We start from the raw sequence: 20,408 nt of genomic DNA, 5'->3' as shown, positions 1-20,408 counted from the left end.
TTGACTAACTGATCCCTCCTTTGATTGGCAGTGTTTCTTAACCTTTGAAATATTTAGTGGGGGTGCAATATTTTTATTAGTTACAAGCAAAGTCATAACACTTTGTAAGAGACAATTCATTTTTCTAATGACAAAGACAGGCAAGAGGAAGATTATATTTGGTATAATTAGAGGTTAGTCACACTTCCAGAACGAGGAAATCTTGTATACATCTTTTAGAACTCTACTTGAACTACAGTAAAAGCAATCATATTAAAAAAAAAAAATTAGGAAGGCATAAAAGCTAAATGCTTTACTGACTATTGAATACTAAGCAAGCACGACATCTTTAATTAAATACATTTTAAACCACTTAATAAGTACTCAAATTGCTGACAGTCAAGTGTCAGAGACCTTATATCAATTTGCCTCTTACATTGGTGTAAAAGACAAAATAGCTGCTGAATATGGCAACTAAAACTGGTAAAAACCCACCATAAATATATAAAAGGATAAAACCAGAAAAGCAAAACCGGACAAAATATTTATTAGGCTACAACTTGGAATTTGAATTCCTTTCCTGAATCAGTGATATATTATGGAAACTATACATCCCAAAGGACTTACACAAACACAGGAATATAAGAAAATGTGGCAATCCTCTCCCATTGATAATCAATGACGACAATGGACCTTGAAAAAATCCTGTACTATCAGAAGCATTATTTTATTAATAGTTTGATGAAGATATAAAGAAAAAGCAACTTCTTCTGAGGATCCAGACAAAGTTTTAAACACTCATACATCAAAATAGCTTGAAATTACTAAAACAGAAGAGATATAACAAAATAAGGAAATGTTAAACATCTGTGGAGGTAAATAATAATGACATTGATTTAAGAAAAAGAAGCAAACAGCAATAAAAGAATAATAAAAGTAATAAAAGAAAAATCATGTTATCATGATTAAAAGTATACACCTAAAGAACATTTATGTTCTTAATTATAGAGGAAATTCTGAATTTGTAAGTAATAAAAATTTGTTTTACAAAGAGGAAGTATATGGACAATTGAAACCATAAATCTCACACATCTTATGAAGGTTTGAAAGTCAATTGTATACAAGGACAAAGAAGACATATCCAAAATTTTTAGATCAAATTACAGATGTGATTGCCTGTATAGATCTTAAATGAGCAGTTAAAACAATGTAAAGAGTGGAAATCATCAGCAAGAAGAGAAAAAAGATGGGAATAATTACACAGAAACATATGAGTGGATTTTGATCAGTAGTTGGCATGATTTTCTGTATCATCTCAATGTGATTTGAAAATCTCAATAAGGGTCCTGTTATCAAGTTTGTGTTTTGGTGTTTTTTTACCCAGAAGGAGGCAATTCAATACAAAATCCTTCTGAAGACAGTGCATGCAAATGCCTAGTGCAGCTAAACCCCAAGCAGAGGTTACAGGGTTACTCCACCTAACTTCACTAAGAGTACAAGCAAAGACTAACTAATAAAGTTTCATAAATAGTAGCTTTTTATTTTTCAGAGATGTGGCTTGTCGTGGAACACCAGCCCAATGAAAACTGAACCCCAGAGACAGAGAAGCTGTCAGTATAATGCTCTCATTTCTCAAGAAGGCTGAGAAAACAGGTTTAAATGGAAGATGCAGTGGGCAGGAATGTTGCTACACTACAACTGAAATGAAAATAATATTGTATCTGCAGCAACTCATGGTAAAATCACTACCGTATCATTATTTATGGATACATGCATACATGACAAGAAATGGACTTACTAACATACAGAAATATTGTAGAACTACAGTTTAGATTAAGAAAAAGGGTAAAAGTACACGGCTTCCTCAAAGATAACATACGTCAACAAAGGAAAGGAGGAAAGGATTACACCATGTCACTCTAACCTTTTGCACTCTTACTAGATTTCCTGATACTGTCACTGGTGGGACAGAGAAGTTAATAAAAACCTACTTAGACATCATTTGTCAAGGCAGAAGCTTTACCTGGGCTGGCAGTAGAAAAAACACGTAAGTACAACTGACATACTGGACAGCTGTGGCCAAGAAGGGGAACTCATCTCATTCCAGCTTTCAAAAATTCTTAAAATTAATGAGGAAACAAACAAAAAAAAATCAGTCTCACATGGCTTGAAGGTGAATACAACTGTCTTTTTCAGTGCTGGCAGACACTCCTTTGAGTAGAAACAGATCAAGATGTTTTACCTGTTTAAGATGGGAGCTGGGAAAAGGATATTTTTAGAAAAGCACAATACAATCTAATAAGGGTTAAGTAATATGACCAAAGTGGCATATGTCCCAGACCTCTTTTGTTTAAATTGGATGTTACATGGAAAACTTCAGAGCAGCTGGTTTAGCAAATTAGCCAAGAGTGGGAAGGAGAGCAGAGTGCAGGGGGACTGGGAGGGCTGTGCCAGCCACCTGCTATGGGATGAATCTCCCTGCGTGCCACAGTAATGTTATGTTGTGCCTCAGACCAGGGCTTCCCTGTCGCAGCAAGAAACTGCTCATAAGGTCCACTTGGCAGTGGTGGGGGATAAATGTCAGAGGCAGTCTCCAAAATGACCCTGAATACCTGGCAGTGAGTTAGTTGTCCAGGGTGATGACAGCTTCACAAGGCTTTTGTCTGATCAAATGAATGCACTTAGTGTGGGAAGGCAGCTGGAGGTAACCAGATCAACATTTACCTAAAAGGCTACGTTTTGAACTTTTAACGATTTTCAGATACCATTACAGCATGCTGAGCCTATTACTTTGTGAGGCTTAAGCCTATTAATTTATCGATGATATGAAAGGCAAGAACTGGCTCAGCAAGAAAATACCATCTTAGCCTCAGCCATCTGCAGTGAACCTGCCTTCACGGTCTGTTTCACCATTTCACAGCATTTCTGGAGTTTGCAGACTGTGAACAGGCACCAGGTGCTGCTGCTGGGTTTATCAAATGGGAGCTGTTTGCCCTGATGCCTTTGCATTTGTGTAGGACTAGCTGCATCTTGTGCATTCAACAGAGAAGACAATCTGGAAAGTCAAGGGCACTGGATCAGCCACTCCAGTGCAGAGAAAGCAAAAAGAGGGACAGTTGCTGCTTTCATCCCTTTCACCCTGTTTTCCTTAAGGCGATGGTAGGTACCTCCTCAGGGGACATGCAGAGGACTCATCACTATGATGTGCTAAGAAGTCTTTTGCATACCTGCACAGATCTTTCAAAAAGCACTAACACTGTACAAGTGAAAAATATTTCCTGCAGAGGAAATAATTACAAAAAAATCGTGCCACTATATCTAGTGCTTCAACAGTCAGTAAAATTAGGATCATACAACCACGTGAAGCATTGGAGGACAATCCTCTTCCTCCACTACGTGAGTAAATCAATCCCCAGTGCTCACAGGAAGGCTGCAAGACATGAGAAACGGGACTGCCACAAAGGAAAGATAGGCAGGCTTCCTCTCTCCACACATATGTCCTCTTCCATGTCAAGTAGCATTGGTCAACAATGGCAAAAATATAGCAGTCTTCTCATTGATACTTTTGTGTTATTATTGGAATAATTTTTAGGAATTCTCCCAATCCTTTTTCATTCACTTGAAATAAGCAGACTTCAGTCTCCATAAGCTGGCCAAAACAGCTAACACATGGAAATCACAGAAACTGAGGAATCAAAATTGGCATAACAATATAGAAAAAAAAAAATTTTTCAAGCAATGACAACAGACATTTATGCTTCTCAAGGTATATTTAAAAGCAATCCACTATTACAGTTCAGAGTTTTAATTCCTTGCTCTATAGAGCAAAAATATGAGTTATGAGCTCCCCACACTGAAGAAGATTTAAGTAGGTTCAAGAAATATCATACAGAGCATTGTTAAACACAGATGGGAAAGTGGGAATCAGACGAGGACATAAAAGCTGTTGTATGCCCAAGAGAACATTTTTACATCTTTAGAACAATTTTTTTTCATCATCCTGTAGTACCTGCAAAATACTATTTACCCCAAGTAAAGCATTGGCAATTCCTTAAAGACTAAACAGGACTTGTCAATACAGTAGCATCGCTAACAGGTTGAAGAGAGGATTTGGGACCTTGACAGGCTGGTGCAAATCAGCATGAAACCTTTGCATGTTAAGTTTGAAATTCATTGCTCTTTGCATCTTAGTTCACTTACAAATGAAATTGCTTGTTCTAAAACTTTGCTGAGATGGGCAAAATCCATTTCTCAATGGCACATGGACTTTGGTGTTTTGTAGAAAAATGCCTCTTTGCAAATGTAAATTGGTCTATTATTTTGGAGAGGAGCTGTAAAAATCAAAGAAACAACAAACCATTTCTGCATGTTCTAATTGCAATATGGCTCTCAGCAGAAAATGTGGATAAGAACTAGGTGAGAGGAAAATGAAGACACAGAAATGTTGACTATTTTATTAAGAAGCTGTGCTGAATAAACCATGGGTACTCTTATAGTGACTTCAAAGTGAGATATTTGCCATTAGGATGTGGGACTTTGCCAGAGGAGCAGCACTGGGTCCCAGGCCAAATATTTTTCAGAAAATTGTAAAGATAAGGATCAGAAGGACGGTAGAATGAGGATGTGTGGACTAGGGGCTTGCCCGAGCACAACTCATACCAGACAGGTGCTAGCCTCCTGCTGCAGTCCCCGTGCAGCCAGTCACTGTGGAAAATCCCTACCAGGAGTGACAGCGTCGCCAAAACATTGCACGTGGAGACAGAGTAGCCAAAAGCCGTGGGGACAATAGCAAAGGTATGGAGTCCTGCACGGAGCACGACAATACTGAAGCTGTGGGATCCCACCTTCGATGCCACTTGGCAGACAACCGCGACACCATGGTCGCCTTTCGGACACTGGTACGCAATGTGGAGTGATGCAGAGGGCTCGGCTGCCTTCCCACCACACCTTGTTGGCTCAACACCTTCAGACCCTGTGCTTCAGGTCTTCAGACCTGGGAGACCTCTTGCTTGCTCATCTCCAGCAGCAGCACCACCGAGGTCGCGTCTCAGGAGAGTGAAACCTCTCGGCGTAGCACTGTGCACGGTAACACGGTCCCACCGCAGCCGGGTCCCAGGCGGGAGCGGGACCACCGAGCCGCGGCCGCCCAGGGGGCTGCGCCTCTCGCTCTCCCCCGCGACCCCTCCTCAAGATGGAGGCGCGGCACCTCCTCGCCTTGCTGCCGGCAGGAAACACCTCCCTCCCCCCAGTCCTTCTTGGGATGGAGCTGGACCAACCCTTGGGTGGCAGGGGAGCCGCCTCCCACCCCTCCTCTGCCATGCCCAGGGCTGCTGCCGCTGCCGACAGGTGCGGCTCGGAGCCGGGGCGGCGGCAGCGGCGGCGGGCCGTGCGTGTTCGGGGGTGTCTGTGGGCAGCGATCCTGCGCGGAACGCGGCGGCCGTCCCCCGGGAGCGGTGTGGAGGGACGGCGCCTGCTCCTGAGTCAGCAGCGGGAGGAGGCGGGCGGCACTCCGCCGCCCTCCCCGGCCCCGCCGAGCGCCCCCGCCCCGGCCCCGCTCCCAGCTCCCGGCGCCGAGCGCCCGCGGGAGGAAGGGGGCGGCGGGGCCGTGCCGGCTCCTGCCCTCCTTCGCCGCCAGGTAGGATCGCCGCCGCGGCCTGGGCGGAGGTGGGGAAGGGGCGGAAAACGGAGCCGGTGCTCCCCGAGCTGGGCGCTTGGGCAGCCGCTCCCGGCGAGGCGCATCCCGGGCTAGCGGGGAGGGAGAGCCCTGCCGCGGCTGTGAGCGCCGGGCTGGAATGCTGCGGGACAGCGGTAGCGATGAGCCATCCGGTCTTCCAGGGACTTCTCCCTCCCTGCCTCCTGCACTCCACCGTCTGCGTGTGGCAAAGTGTGTATCCTGTGCGACCTGTTAGGCCGGGAGAGCGTGGGGAGATACAGCAGTGAGCTGCATTGGGGGAATGTGTGTGTTGGTGTTTAGTTTGCAGATAGATTTATTTATGTACGTATAGAAAAATAAGTGTTTTAGTATGAAGGATCAGTTTCAGTAGTATGTTTCCTAATGCATGTGCATTTAGCTATGTCTGATCTGAGCTCAGAAATCACAGATTTATGTTGTTCTCCATATATATACATCTAAATATCTCTCTATACATATCTTCAAGGAATGTGAGAATATTACTCTTGCCGAGATGCTCTCCGGTCTTCTGTCAAAGTGTGTGTTTGTTACAGCCCAGACGTGTCTGCTGAGCATGCTTACGTGTAGTATGTGAAATGCTTTGTCAGGTTGCATTCTGAGCAGTTAGAGCAGAGCTTAAACAGAAGAAAGTAATAAGTGTGATTTTTAAATTGTTGCAGTTTTGGGTGTTACCTGCATCGGTGTTGCTATACAAAACCAGAAGACAGTTCCATCCTTCTCCTGAACTGCTTCAGGAGCCTATTGCAGAAAGCCTACGAGTAGTCAGATAGTTGAGGGAACAATGTGAAGCCCAAACTCTTTTGTTCTCTGTTCCTCCCTATCCGTTTATACTGCAGGAACACTCATGTTCCTCACACTGACTGCATGACAAGATAGTGGAGTTGATATAGTAAACTCTTTGGGGTAGGTTCTGCCTTTGCCTTTGCCTTTGCAATATCTTGCAGTAGGAGACTGGTTCTCAACCACACAACTCTAATAGATGTTTGTTTTGTTTAATTATTCATTCTTTGTGTGGCAAGATTGACTGTTTTGGGTCATGTTTCACAATTAGGCATTGTACTGAGTCAAATTTGAATCTTTAAAAACCTGGTATAATACGGAGTTAATAGGTGATACTGTCTATACTTGCTTTGGTGGCTTAGATGATGGGAGGTGAGCTGCTCAGCATGTTGTACATCAAACTGTGTGTCTGAGTGGTGCAAGTAAGATGAGAGTGTATGTGTATGAGCTTTGTGGGCTGGTGCTTTTCCTTAAGGACAAGACAGTGGAGAATGCATTATAACCTGGTTTTTACCTTATTTAAGATGATTACAGTTATGGTCATGGTCTGTGGTTTCTTGCCCAGTTTAGTCTTGTACCCACCATTTCCTTTGGGAAGTACTGTGATGGAGGGCTGGAGGAGCACTTCTGTAACACTTCTGAAAACTTCATGTTCCACAGAAAACACAGGCAAATATGAATCTGTTTCATCTTCATTAGTTGCATATCAGTTGCAATACTATCAATTCCAATGAGCTGCATAAAGTGAAGAAGTTTTGGTGACCTGGAGATGCCATAGTTTAGTTCAGCTTTGTGTACAGCCATGTTGGTTTGGATGCCCTCTGAGTGGGCTGCCAGTTTCAACAGTGTGGAGAGGGAGAAATTACCACGGACAGGTTTCTAAACCTGTTTGTGAAATCTCCATCAGGAATGCTTTTAAAAGCAGTTGATTCCTTCTGTCCCCATGTGCACAGACACAGGATCTGTTTCAGGTGGAGCCCTTCAGACTCTTTCCAGCTCTACCTTCTGTGATGAAGAAGGTTTGCTATGGATTTCTAGACAAACCAGTTGTACGGACTTTGCTTAAAATCTTTCTTTTAAGAAAGCGTATGGGAAAGATTTATTCTTGCTAGTTTTGATAGTGGAACTAAATGTATATCCTTCAAGGGAAACTGGTGATTAAAGGTGGAGATGTGATCGAGTGCTGTATATCCAGCAGTCTCCAATTTCAACACTGTAGAGAAAGCACAGAACCATTATAATGGATATTGTACCCATGGGGAGAAATCCTTCCTACTGTTAGGCAGTTAGCTTTCAATTTCTGTCACAAAGTGTCTTTCTGTACAAATTTATAATCTAATTTAACAGCAGATATAGTTGCTTTTCCATTTAAGCACCTAATCTCTTCCCAAATGGTGCCACAGTTTGACCTTTGAGTATTTTTCAGGATGATGTGACTTTGTACTGAGCGGATTGGAATTGAGTCAGTCTGGTTGGAGATAATATGAATGTGGTTAATCTAATGGGAGTTTTCAGCTAGTTAGCCTTAGTGAAGGAGAAGTTTAGAGGTTGTTTCCTGTCCTAGTGCATTTTCTTTGATAAATCTGTCCTCTGTACAGTTTGTTAACTGTTCTACATGTTGCAAGGACTTCCCCTGGTTAAATATAGATGGGTTTTAGAGAAATGAAAAGGGCTCACTTATCTGAGAGTGGGCTCCAGAAGTTTACATCTTAGGGGAGTGTGTGTGCACACTTGTATTTTAGCTGTTTTTAACAAGCAAGTAGCTTTCTGAACAGCAGATAAGGAAGATTTCTATGAATTTATGTGTTGAGGTCAAACGAGGATTTTTTCATTGCCTTTCTATGTCCCTCTCCATTTTTGCCACATAGTCCCCTCTCGATGACATGACACATGGGCTACTATTTTCAGTCATGGAAACTGAATGGCATGTTTTTTGAGGGTGGGCCTGTAGACATTCAGAATGCAGTTTTGTCTTCTCTGGCTTGGTTTATTTTACAGAACTCATGAGATCTCTGTTACCTGCTGGTAATCTGTTCTTCTCTGGTTGAAATCAGTCAATAAATGACTTAAAGGGTAGGTAAGTGGTGAAAAAAAAAAAAAGGAAAATCTGTCAAGTAAGATTTTTCTCTATGGGAGAGCAAGCTAACAATGAACATAAAAGTTGACATGGTCAGGTGGGTGAAAGGACTTACCCCTCCATCCCCCACTTTCTTAGCTAAGGGAATGTACTCATTTCTCTGCTCTTATATCAACACACAAGATTTAGATCTAGAAATGGATGTACAACATCCAACTGCATTAAAAATATTTTCCTGAAGGTGATAAAATAGCAAGACACAAAGGAAGAGAGTGTTTACGTACTTCACTTGGAAGATTTGGGCTTTTCTGGCTATCTGCTGTTGTACCCACGCCCCTTATGCAAGCTTTTTTTCCTGCAGTGTGTGTGATTGTATCTCAGGCAGTCACTGGTTATTCAATACTCTAATCTCAGAAATGACCAATTAGCTTTGTTGACATTAGTACTTACATTGCTTGATCCAGCCACTGCCAGTCAATCTGTGAACAGCCCTTGAAAGCTATCATAAATTAGATGTACTTCTAAGTCCGGTTTTATAACACCATAGTGTAATACACAGATATTATCTAAAATCCTACAGCATCCATTTGAGTTCAAGTGTCAGACTGTTGCTTTTTCTATGAACTTTGGATTTCATGTAAGGGGAGTGAGTTCAGAGAACTTTTATAGTAAAAGCTGAATTTTAATGTAGCAGTTTTGAATTGTCTTCCTCCACAATGTTTGCATCATGAGTACTATTATGCTATAACGTCAAAGTAAAATCTAGTAGTTAATTAAGTGCAGCAATTCAAATTGCACTGCACAATAACATAAAAGCTTTTGCAACCCTTTCTGTAGCTGGTATTTCTTTGGCTGAAGTTATAAACGTGTTTGTTTTCAAGACAGCCTCATGTTTTATGTGACAGCTGGCCCCTATGTTTTGGTAGCAAGTGCCTGCAATTTCCTTTGAACTGTGATCGTTTCTATATTCAGTACTTCTGAGACCACTGTCCAGGATTCCTAATAGTATGTTTGCAAACTTGGGTCTTCAGTCTGCAAATATTAGCTTTGAGGCTTAGGTAGAGATCACTCAAGAAGAGTCAATCTTTTTTTTTTTTTTAAGCATTAGATATTAAATAGCAGTTATTAACAATTGCAACAGTTCAATTTATCCTAAATGAGATCTTCTAAATCCTAACAGTGACTTAAATGAGATCAAGAGTTTGTCAGTATTTGAAGCCTTGATCAATCTATGAAAAACTATGAATCTTGTGGTTTTAAATGGTGTGGCTTTCCCTGCAGTAGAGAGAGATTTATTTTTTTTCTACTGAAAATTGATACTTTTTCAATAATTACTGTAGTTCAGGGAATGACACTTAAGGAAAAATTGTCAAAATCCTAAGAACTGCAGTTCAAAATGATGGTTTGAATCAATTAATACTTCCTTTTAATTTGAGCACTTAGAATATAAGTGGAAAAAAATGCCATTAGTTTCAGCCCAGCATTATGGACAAGTGGGTTTTTTGTGTAGTTTTAGGATAGTCATTTTTTGACCTCGAACAAGTGCAAAATAAATACATTCTTCTGTGCGCTTACATGATCCGGATTAAACTGCCTATGTGAGTATCTTTCTTCTAGCTCTCCTTATAATTTACTCAAGTTTCTCCAGAAGCGTCAACCCACACCTGCAAATTGTACCTCTGCTGCATAAGGATGCCTCAGTATCTAGTGGGAGCCCATTGTGAGGTGCAGCTTGCTGTGTGTAATTGCATTCTGTCGTAATAGCACTTGAACTAGGCAGTCGATTGAGACCACAAGACTTTGTCACAGGCCTTCAGTCAGCTGTTGGGTAGTAGCACCTCTGAGTTCTGCAAGGTAAAAAAAATTTCAACCACCTTTTATGTATTTTCTTCTGTGATCTGTATTCCTGTTGAAAAAAACCTACTTATGTGCTGGAAGAAGCTGGATAGAGAAATTCTGAAATACCCTTCATGGGAGGCTTAGGACAGGCTAAGTAAAAATCCAAAGTATGATGTAAGGATGCTTTGTCTTGCCTCTGTGTTGTGGAAGGGTCAAGATACCATCTTGTTCCTTCAATCTCTTCATTTACAGGTCTCAATTTTCATTGTGGAGTACATATTTGTTATTGCCTCACTTATCAGTACTCTCTGCTATGTCCTTGTGAAAATAGAAAACATAGGGAGATGAAAGTATGATGGTTTAGAGGAATTGTTCAATAGTTTGACTGCCTTCTGAAGGGAGATATTTTGATCAGTGGGGAGTGTGGGGCTCTCTGGTGTCTAACCATCTCACTCTGTGTTACTGACTTTTCCTGAGAGTTAACTTTTGGTTAGTTCCCCCTTCTTGCTGGGCTGACTGACCTCAGGGCTATACAAATGTTTGTATTGCAAATTAAGTAATAACAATCCTGAAATATTTTGACCTTTTACACTTAATATTGTATGCCATAATACCGTGTAAATCCTGACTCTGATAATAGTGTTTTTATTTCCCAGCAAAGTAGTTCCACCATTCATTGGTGGGTTTAAAATACTCTGTCCTTCCTTGTAAATAGCTCTTGACACCATAGACCCCTCCTAACTCTCTCACCTTTAGGATTTCCAATATTGTTTGCTCTTTCCACAGCAATTGCAATAAAGGCTACTTAAATCTTGTAGAATAAAATTACTCTTTCCATGAAGCACTGCAGCTCTGTCTTTATTTGTCCAGTTGTCTTCACTTAGCAGTTGACAGAGCTGTGGATACCAGTGGAGCTAGTGGTGCAGGTAGCCAATCCAGCTTAACAGGCAAGGTGTTTTCAGCTATTCAGTTTGGCTTTTTGTCATGGTTAACTTGTTGTTTGTGCCCTGGACTTGACCAAGGAAATTGATGTAGAGTTGGAATGTAATGACAGTCTAATGTAAGCCTTCACCAAGACCTGTGGGAGCCCCTCTGAATAACACAGAGAGACATTTGTGATTATTACTGTATCCTGCAGTTGCAATAATTTTCCGTCAGTAGTCATGGTGTTTTTTTCAAGTATAGGTACCTATTGTTAGAAAATTGTTTGAGAGGAAGGTGACTTTGCACAGGTCACAAGCCTTGATGACTCTGCAACATCTTCCACATCTACTGAAGGGCTTGAAAATTATCCCCTTTATTTAGATGCCTAACCTGTGGCTGTTTTGATGATGTGTGTTCATGCAGTCTGTGTTATTGTTAAACCTCCTAGTGTCTGCAAGTGTCCTGAATTATTCTCTGTGTTATTAGGGGAAAATGCTACTGGCATGAAGTTTTATTTTTCTTTCTTCTGAAGTATTTATACAATGTTAATGCTCAGCTCTTAAGTAATTTTCTCAGGTATTAGTGTGCAGGTACAATAACTGATAACTAATTTAAATTCTTCATGAGAAGTGGATTTCTGAAAGGATTGTCTTGTATTATGTTTAATAGAAATGTTGACATATATGCATGTGTGTATACTTTTATATATGTATATGGAAGCTTTCATTAAGTGTGGTTATGTGTTCATTTACCCCGCCAGGCTGCTTTATATAAGAGATACTGTCAGTTCAAAAATAGGGGGCTTGCTTTACCTGTGGGTTGAGTTTCAGATGCTGTTTCAGTATTTGTTTTGGCATATTGCCTGGCTGTGCTAATGACCAGGAGGACGAGAAGGCAAGAAGCCTCTGCCTGTGTTTACCCCCCGTGACAGTGTGCCTGGGCCTAGCATTCAGGACACTCACTCTCCTGGAGGTTTCTGCTACCTGGCATTGTTCTCTGGCTACCTTCATGACACCACTTATTCTTGTCTGTGCAAGCATCCTGCTACACCTTTTGGAGGGCACCAGCATACTGCCTTATGCTCTATTTGCTGTTTCAGAGCTGTAGGATTTTAATGTATTCCCAGACACAGGTAATTCAGTCCATACACATTCCTATGGTTATAGCCCTGGCCTAATTAGGTGTAGGAAGTGGCAATACAATTCTGCTTGGCTGATCCCTTTCTGTCTCTAAGGGAGAAAGTTACTTCATTCTGCATTGAAGCTAAAACGAAGCAAAGTGTAGATTGAGATTTAGGGTAGAGAAGAGGGGGAAAATATAGGCAGTTCCTTTTCCTTGGAAAGCTGTTGTTCTTCATACATTATCTACAAGAAGATGTTGTGGTCCTGATCAGGAACTGCATATGTTTAAAAGATGGTGAAGTCCAAATGTTTGTACAAAGGGATCAGTTCAGAATTCCCTCTGATTCTGTTGGCTAGAGCACTGCCATAATCTGCCAGCTGGACCAGAAAAACGTAGCTTTCAGAGTAAGGCAACATATAGATAATACATATCTATTTTTACCATACCTGCTTCTAAAGGCTGCCATCCCTCTTCTAGCTAAGAGTTCAAGTCAGACTTGAACTCCTAAGAGCCAAGAAATGCCAAAGTAATTACCAGCAATGCTGGCTGCTTTTGTTGTTATAAAAATAACAGGCTTTGTGATATCCGTGAAGGGTAGAGATTCAGCTAGCAAATTAATCTTGTGGCTTTAGTTATTTTTAACTTCTGGAATCTCATGGTTTGCTACCTTCTTTAAAAAATAATGTCTTTTGTGTTTGTGTGATGAAACTTGCAGTTGTGGGAAACAGAACAGTATCATGAGGATGACAAGGGCAGCATCAGATGCACACACTGCAGCAGTGTTTATTGTTTTAACAGTTTAAGAAGGCATGCAGTGTCTGGTAGCTTTGTTCTTATCTGTGGGTCAGAAGCTGTGCACTGAATTCTGACTTTGTGTCTGAGCTTGATCCTAGTATCAGGAAACACAAGCTAGTGTTGCAGTGAATGGGAGCTCTTTTATTATGTGGAAATTAAACATCAATAGATGTGGAGCCACAAAGAAGCATGGGAGGACACAGTATTGCTTTTGTGCATTCACTATATCCTCATAGGTTGTGTCCCGTAAGGATTCAGTGGAGATTTTACAAGCAGTCCAAAATCTGGTATTTCGTAGCTTTGACAAGTTGTATTTTCTTAATACAAATTAAATAATAAAAAAAAAAGGAAATCAAACCCACAACCTTTTGCTACAAGAACTTGTGTTACTGAACTCCATACAAGTAATGCTGAAAAAATCTGGATCACTTGGGCAGCCTCTCAGTATTTTTCTTAGTGTTGCTAGAAGTAATCATTTGGACTTCTCAGTCAACTGTTCAGTAGGAAACAGAACCTGCTATTTGTCTCCTCTTAGTGAGATAGTTAAGTTGCCCTTGCAGAGGAAAAAGGCCTATAAAATAAACAAATTATTTTTCTTCCTCTTATGGGGGCTAATTCTGACCTCATGATGTTCTGATACTGAGCCTGATGCATTTTTCCTTAGGCTAAAGGACTAAAAGTCTCTCTTAGGCATCTGATCCATTTGGCTGCTTCTGGGAATGAGTGAAGGTTACAGTGAATGCACAATATCTCAGAAACCTTGAGCTGCAGTAATAAGCTCTTCTGCAAATCACAGGTTTTGGTGGCTAGCAACTTTTCCAAGTCTAGGCAGATTTCCATAGAAACAGGAAAAAAATCTGTGCACAAAATTATGATCTTATGGTAATAATAATTTTTCTACCCTTCATATATGAGGTATTTAGTGTTTTATTTCAGAACATTCAAACTAAACCACAGAGATGTACAGAGCCATCTAGAAAAGATCCCTTCTCAAAGAGCAGAAGTCCAAATGCTGACTTGCTAGGCTTTCTGGTCTAGTTCAGTCACCCTTAGCACAAGAGAACTTAATTCTTTTGCAAGGGAAAAAGAACAAGATGGTCTTTCATCATATATAATTAGATGTGGTAAGTAACCTTCCAAGAGCATCCAGTTAGCAGCGTTTCCATCATATGTAGATACAGGCAGCTGAAATATGAAAGTCACGTAATGAACATCAAAGGAAGGTGACTGTGACACGCTGCCTTGAGAAGGGCTGTTCACTGAAAAAATCACTACCTGTGTTTTCATTTACAGAAATACTTTTTGGTCAAGCATCCATTTAGGATCCTCAGGGTGAGGGGGGGGAGTGGTGAGTTTGGCTAAACTAGCTTTTTTTCTTGCATGAATAATGTTGCTTTGAACTATTCATTCCTTACATCTATTTGTTGCTTAGGCTGCCTTATTTGTAGAATTTAGTGTCATGGCAAGGAATGTCTCCCTAGAAATTCTGGAGAAGTGTCTGTTTTCATTTACCTTGATAGTTGGGGAAGAATAGCTTGAAAGCTGCCTCAAGAGCTACCTTAACACTGCATGGCTTTTAGCACAAACAACAGTGTCTCTGATTCCTCATTTAAGGGTACCTGCTAGTTTCTGTTTCAAGTCAGAGGAAAACCAGGGACTGGATAGATAACTGCAATTAATGTGGGTTTTGAGGTAGAGGACCCCAAGCATACAGATCTTTCTGGGATGTTTCTGCATCTTCTGAAAAGAGAAAGAGATTTCCAGGTAGGTAATCTGTTCTGTATCTTCAGCTTGCCTGATCTACTATGTCATCCACTAAGAAGCCAGGAAGTAATGATAAAGCCTGCATATCAACTGTCTATTGTCTTTTACTGTAACATTCTAGTTAATGCTCACATCTGACCTATTTTTTCCTGTGCTGTCTGTTGCAGTGCTTGATGGACACAGGAGGGAACTAAACAATATTAGAGGAAACCAATATTAAGACCTAGAGTTTTGACACAATTGGAAAAGCAGTTGTCACTGCCTCCCTGGTGCAGCATGGCATTTGGACCTGGTGTTCTCTGCCTGTTCCTATGGGCAATAACAGGTAAGAGTTGACTTCTTGTGTGTCTGAGTCACCCAGAAAAGAGAAGCAAATGCTCCTGGAACGTATAGACAGCTGTGAAGGAAATACAAATAAGGCAAGAGCTGGAGAATCTTGTGACTCCTCAGTCCAAAAATCTTTGGGAAGGTACAGCTTCATAATGGGCAGTTGACTGCAATGGAAGAAGGCAATTGTGAGTAGCTGTTTGGAGCCATTTTCAGTAGGCTGTTTCCTGGGAGGTGCACGGGGCAAGGATGGGTAGTGGGAAAGTTTAAAGAGTTTTCCTTCTGTTTCTCCTCAGGACAGCAATTTAAGAATGATGTATTGCTTGTATTGTAAGCTACTTCTTTGTTCCAAAGTATCATAGGATAGTTGATATATGAGAAGCATAAATGCATTTGTTCACATCTGTCACCTCATCATCCTCTCTACAAACATGTATTTCCTTCCAAAGACCACAGGGAAGTCCTGTAAATTTCTGCTTCAGCCACAGGAGTAGGTAAATTATTTCCACAATTAGACAGATGAAGAATGATAGTAATTCTTAATACTGCTGCTGCGTCCTAGAGAGACTTAATCCGGGGCAGGCAGTTTTGATATGGCAAGTGCAGAAAAGTGTTTGCAGAAGTGGGGTTTGTTTTCTTAAAAGAGTGTTTGAATTCTGGCTTTGGAGATACTGGCAACATCTATATTAGCAGGAATTGAAAAAAATAACAGTCATCTCTTGCAGTAAAAGCAGGATGAGCTGTTTCACGAGGGAGAGCCTTGCTTAGTAATGCTGAGGCTTAAACTGACTACTGAATTTGGAAAAGTTGGGTGAAGGGGGATAGGTATTAACCTACAGCTGAGGGGAGAGAGGCGTTAAGTATAGCTGTGCTCACATCTGGTTCAATGTAGTCATCAAGATCACCCTGAGGATCTTATAGTGCCAATTTCTTTGAGAAGAATGTGGAGCTGAGGTTTTTATTGCTGTAGTAAACAAGTATGCCTTTTGGAAATAAAATGCTCTCCTATGCGATACTGAGTACCTGCTGTAGGGTCCATACTAGTATCTTTAGAAAAAAACTCCCAGCAACTTCAACAGAAGACAGTAATGTGCAGTAAATACTGGATTTTGCCTGTAGAGAACGTCACAGTTTCGTGCTTTTGATAATACTGTTAATTGTTAGCAGACTAGAATATCTTCCACGTGCGTATAGAAAGTTATCAGTCTTTAGCTCCAAATTTGCTATGCTCTCTTGGTTTGTCTGAGAACAAGACCATTGCTGTCAGACTGTTGACTGTATTTCAGGGCTCTCCTTATATCTCAGGTACCAGCACACAGTGTTCAGAGGATAATATAATCTAATATCTCATTTTAATAAAAATGTAAGAATTTATTTCCATCTTGATAATTTGCAGTAGTTTTTAATCCAATTAATATTTAATTAAACTGGAAGGTTCTTATAGATTTCCAGGATATGTTTGCTAAAATACATCAGTAGATACTCAGCTTTTTTAAGTCAAAAGGACTTCTTTTTGGTGCAGGCTTAAAGGTGAATTGACTCAGGCTCAGGAATTTGCTAGATGTTCCTTCTGTTTTTCTCTGCACACAAACTTGTGCTTTTAAGGACCACTTTGTCTTAAAAAAAAACCCCAAATAGTCTTAACACTTGTTTTAATTTAAGGTAATGAGAAGATTGACTTCCTATAGGAAAGAAAGGCTTGACATTTCATTACAGAGAGAATAGATAAACAGGCTCACTGGTAAACATTGTTGGAAGGATATTGAAGAATATGCTCTGGTTAAAAGAAATTGCGGTAGGCTACTCTGTCCTATTTAGGTGACATTTATTTGGTTTTATTTTGTGCATGGTGGCTTTTGACTAATAGTGTTTGACTGCTTTTCATGAATGTGGTAGGTTGATCTTTGCTGGCTGCCAGCCAGTAATAGAGCAAATCACTCTATTACTTCCCCTTCTTAGCAAAATGGGAGAGAAAAATATGATTAAAAACTCATGGATTCAATAGCAAACAAGACTTGACACAGGGAAGTTAGTTTAATTTATTGTGGATTAAGCAGAGTAGGATAATGAGAAATAAGAACTAAAGACACCTTCCCTTCACCTCTTCCTTCTTCCTAGACTCCACTTTCAGTTCTTCTGTCTTCTTCCCCTGAGTGGCTCAGGGTTATGAGGAGTGAGGGTTGCAGTCAGTTCATAATGCTCCATCTCTTTCACTCCTTTCTCCTCAAGCTCCTTCCCTGCTCCAGCATGGGGTCTTTCCCATGGGCTCAAATTCTTGAATAAGTGCTCCAGCATGGGTCCTTTCCACAGGAAAATCCTTCAGGAACAGGTTGCTCCAGTGTGGATCCCCTTTGGGGCCACATGTCTTGCTGGAAAATGTGTTCCTGTGTGGGCTCCTCTTCATGGGGTTGCAGTTCAGTCCAGGAGCCTATTCCAGTCTAGATTCTCTGTGGGTTCACAGATTCCTTCAGGGCTTATCCACCTGCTTTGAGGTGGAGTCCTCCACAGGTTGAAGGGTAGATATCTGCTTCACTGTGGATGTCCACAGACTGCAGGAGGACAATGTGTTTTCTCTTCACTGCAGGCTGCAGGGGAATCCCTGCATTGGTACCTGGAGCACCTCCTCCCCCTTCTTCACTGACCTTGGTGTGTACAGGATGGTTTTTCTCATGTTTTCTTACTCTTCTCTCCTGCTTGCTGCTGTTGTGCCATGTTTTTTGCCCTTTACTAAATACATTATCACAGAGGAGCTGTCACCATCCCTAATTGGGTCAGCCTTGGCCAGTTGTGGATCTGTTTTGTTGTAACTGGCCATCCCTGCAGTCCATTTCCCCCCACTCCAACTCCCAAAACCTTGCCATGTAAAACAGTGAAAAACAAAGCTAGAACAGTAGGCAGATCACCTAATGGATACAGATATCTATTACTGGCTAATGTTTGTGCCTCTCAGGATGCTTGAGCTGCATGTGGCAATAAGTATTAGTGTGTACCATGTTTCTTTCATTCACCATCTCATGCATTTTGGAAGATATGCTTCCAAAACCTGTGGATGCAGCTCCTACTTTAGCCATATAGACATTCCTTATAATGCTTATAATCTCATTTCACTGTCTTTTATCCATTCATTTCTGAAATCAACTTATATTGAAATACATTTAAATTATTCTGGCCAATAATTATTATTTTTATGCTAATGTATTAAAAAAAGAATTTTTTTTCCTTATGAGAGATGGCAGACATTGCTACAGAAGACATTGCTTTCCAGCACAGAAACAACAGTTTACTTTGCAACTGGAAATCCAATACCTTGGAATTAATACAGTCTAACTCTCCTCTTGAGCAGGCATGTTCTAATTTGGTATTTGAGGCAGACCTTGCAAATACTGCTGTTGAAATGCATGTCTTCAAATATAAGTGTTATTATGGCTGACTCTCAGTTTTTTCATACTGTGTGTGCGTATTGTGGGCTTTGTTCTGAGATTATCCACTCCATCAAAAACTCGAAGGGGGATTGGCAGTGGCAGGTGTTGTGCAGTCTAGTCTCCTGCTTCTAACTCCATGCAACCCAGCTGTAAGTTTTATGACCTCCCAGATTCTTTACTAGAATTCATTGGTATCCTTTTCTTTACTCTAGGGGAGGTTGTTTTTAAATATATTACAAACCCTCAATTTTCAACGCATTTCACTACTACTGGTCTTGGACTTTGAAGAAAAGATGAATACCCTTTTCTTCCCATGTATCTAACACATGAAACACAGACCAGGACTGTCAAAGGACATTTTAAGATGTAGGTGTGTCTTTGAAATGACAGTGGAACCACCAGCCTGGGGTCACAGTGCATTTTTTGTTACTTATACTGCTGTAACTGGATGTTCTAGTGTTCTGGTTTACACAGGTCTTTCCAGAGATACAAGGCCACGAAGTGCTTGATTACGATCTCTGAGATGATAGTGAGTTATGCAGTATGCTGGGTTTGCTCACATTGTCCATATCTCTTTTGGAAGTGATCTGGTGTTTCCTTGCGAAAGGATGTAATAGCTGCAGCTGTGCATCTACCCCTTCTTTTTTCTGGTTTTTGACTTTTTTTCTTTTCTTTTTTTTTCCATCTTTAAATAACACTTAGTTGGTTTATCAGTGACAAACAGGGATGGTGAAGATTCAGGGCATGAAAACAGTATTTGGAAAGGACTGTTAGACCCACTGAACTCATTAGAGTGCTTTGACAGATCCTGGACACAAGATGTGAACGTTAAACATCAGGAAAGCTGCTATAATGATCACAAAGGCTTTGCAGATATTTTTTGTGAATATAAGTAGTTTCCTGTTGGCTTTAGCTTGTGTTGAGGATTTGCTTTTACTTAACTGAGCACTTTTTTTGTCTGTTTGTTCTCCTTTTCCTCCCCTTGCAGTGCTTAATCCTCAGTCAGCACCGTTACTGAGACCCAAAAGAGTATTTTGGTATTCCAGATGTATCCCAGTTTAAAGACCAGCAAAATTTCAGGAAAAGGGAGGGGGAACCCCAAATAGCATCAAGGCAGCCTGCAAAAACAGAATGAAAACATGTTCACGGTGTGCAGAGATGTTTACTGTTGCTAGAGGAACTGATGCAGTGACATTTCAGATGTTGAGGAAGTTTTCAGTAACACTGCTTTTCTGGTGTCCGGGACAGTGCCTTCTGTAGGCCATTATCAAAGCCTTTTTCAGCATTTTTTATGTAAAGTGTGCTTTTCAGAGGTTTATACCTCTCCTGTGGAAATTTGCTCTAGCTTCAAAACTGGAGTTTTAAGTTCTCCTCTTAGGTGACTGCAATTAGGAAAAAAATCAATTTGTTTTAATTTTGCTTCCAGAACCTTATCAAAATTGTTTCAATGTGTTATTTTGATGGTAGGAAAAATGAAACCTATTTCTTACTTTATACAATGTCTTTCCTCTCAAAATTCACCCAATGAGGGTGAATTGTTACTTGGATAGACTTTTTTAAAAAATCATTAACCATAAAAACAGCTAGTTTGGTGCTAAGAGAGAGTGGAGGGAGCACACATCAAGAAAGCAGGGACAGTCCTACTCTTCCTGTAGCAAACTGCTGTAGGATGGTCCATGCTCAGGTA

The 20,408-nt window shown here is 40.8% G+C and overlaps 1 protein-coding gene across 1 annotated transcript in view; it reads left to right on the top strand.

Annotated features, from left to right (window-relative positions):
- Positions 1 to 5,190: 5,190 nt before the first annotated feature.
- KIAA0319 (KIAA0319 ortholog) overlaps positions 5,191 to 20,408 on the top strand; it is a 54,191-nt gene continuing 38,973 nt past the window's right edge. The window contains 2 exon segments of the mRNA XM_050310093.1: positions 5,191 to 5,325; positions 15,140 to 15,297. Of these exon segments, the coding sequence (XP_050166050.1) occupies positions 15,249 to 15,297 (49 nt within the window). The 5' untranslated portion in view covers positions 5,191 to 5,325; positions 15,140 to 15,248.

The sequence above is a fragment of the Myiozetetes cayanensis genome, unplaced genomic scaffold (genome assembly GCF_022539395.1).
Source record: "Myiozetetes cayanensis isolate MyiCay16 unplaced genomic scaffold, myiCay2020 scf1, whole genome shotgun sequence".
Taxonomy (NCBI): Eukaryota; Metazoa; Chordata; class Aves; order Passeriformes; family Tyrannidae; genus Myiozetetes; species Myiozetetes cayanensis.
Note: the sequence above shows the minus strand (reverse complement) of the source record. Positions and strands in the feature narration are given on the sequence as shown.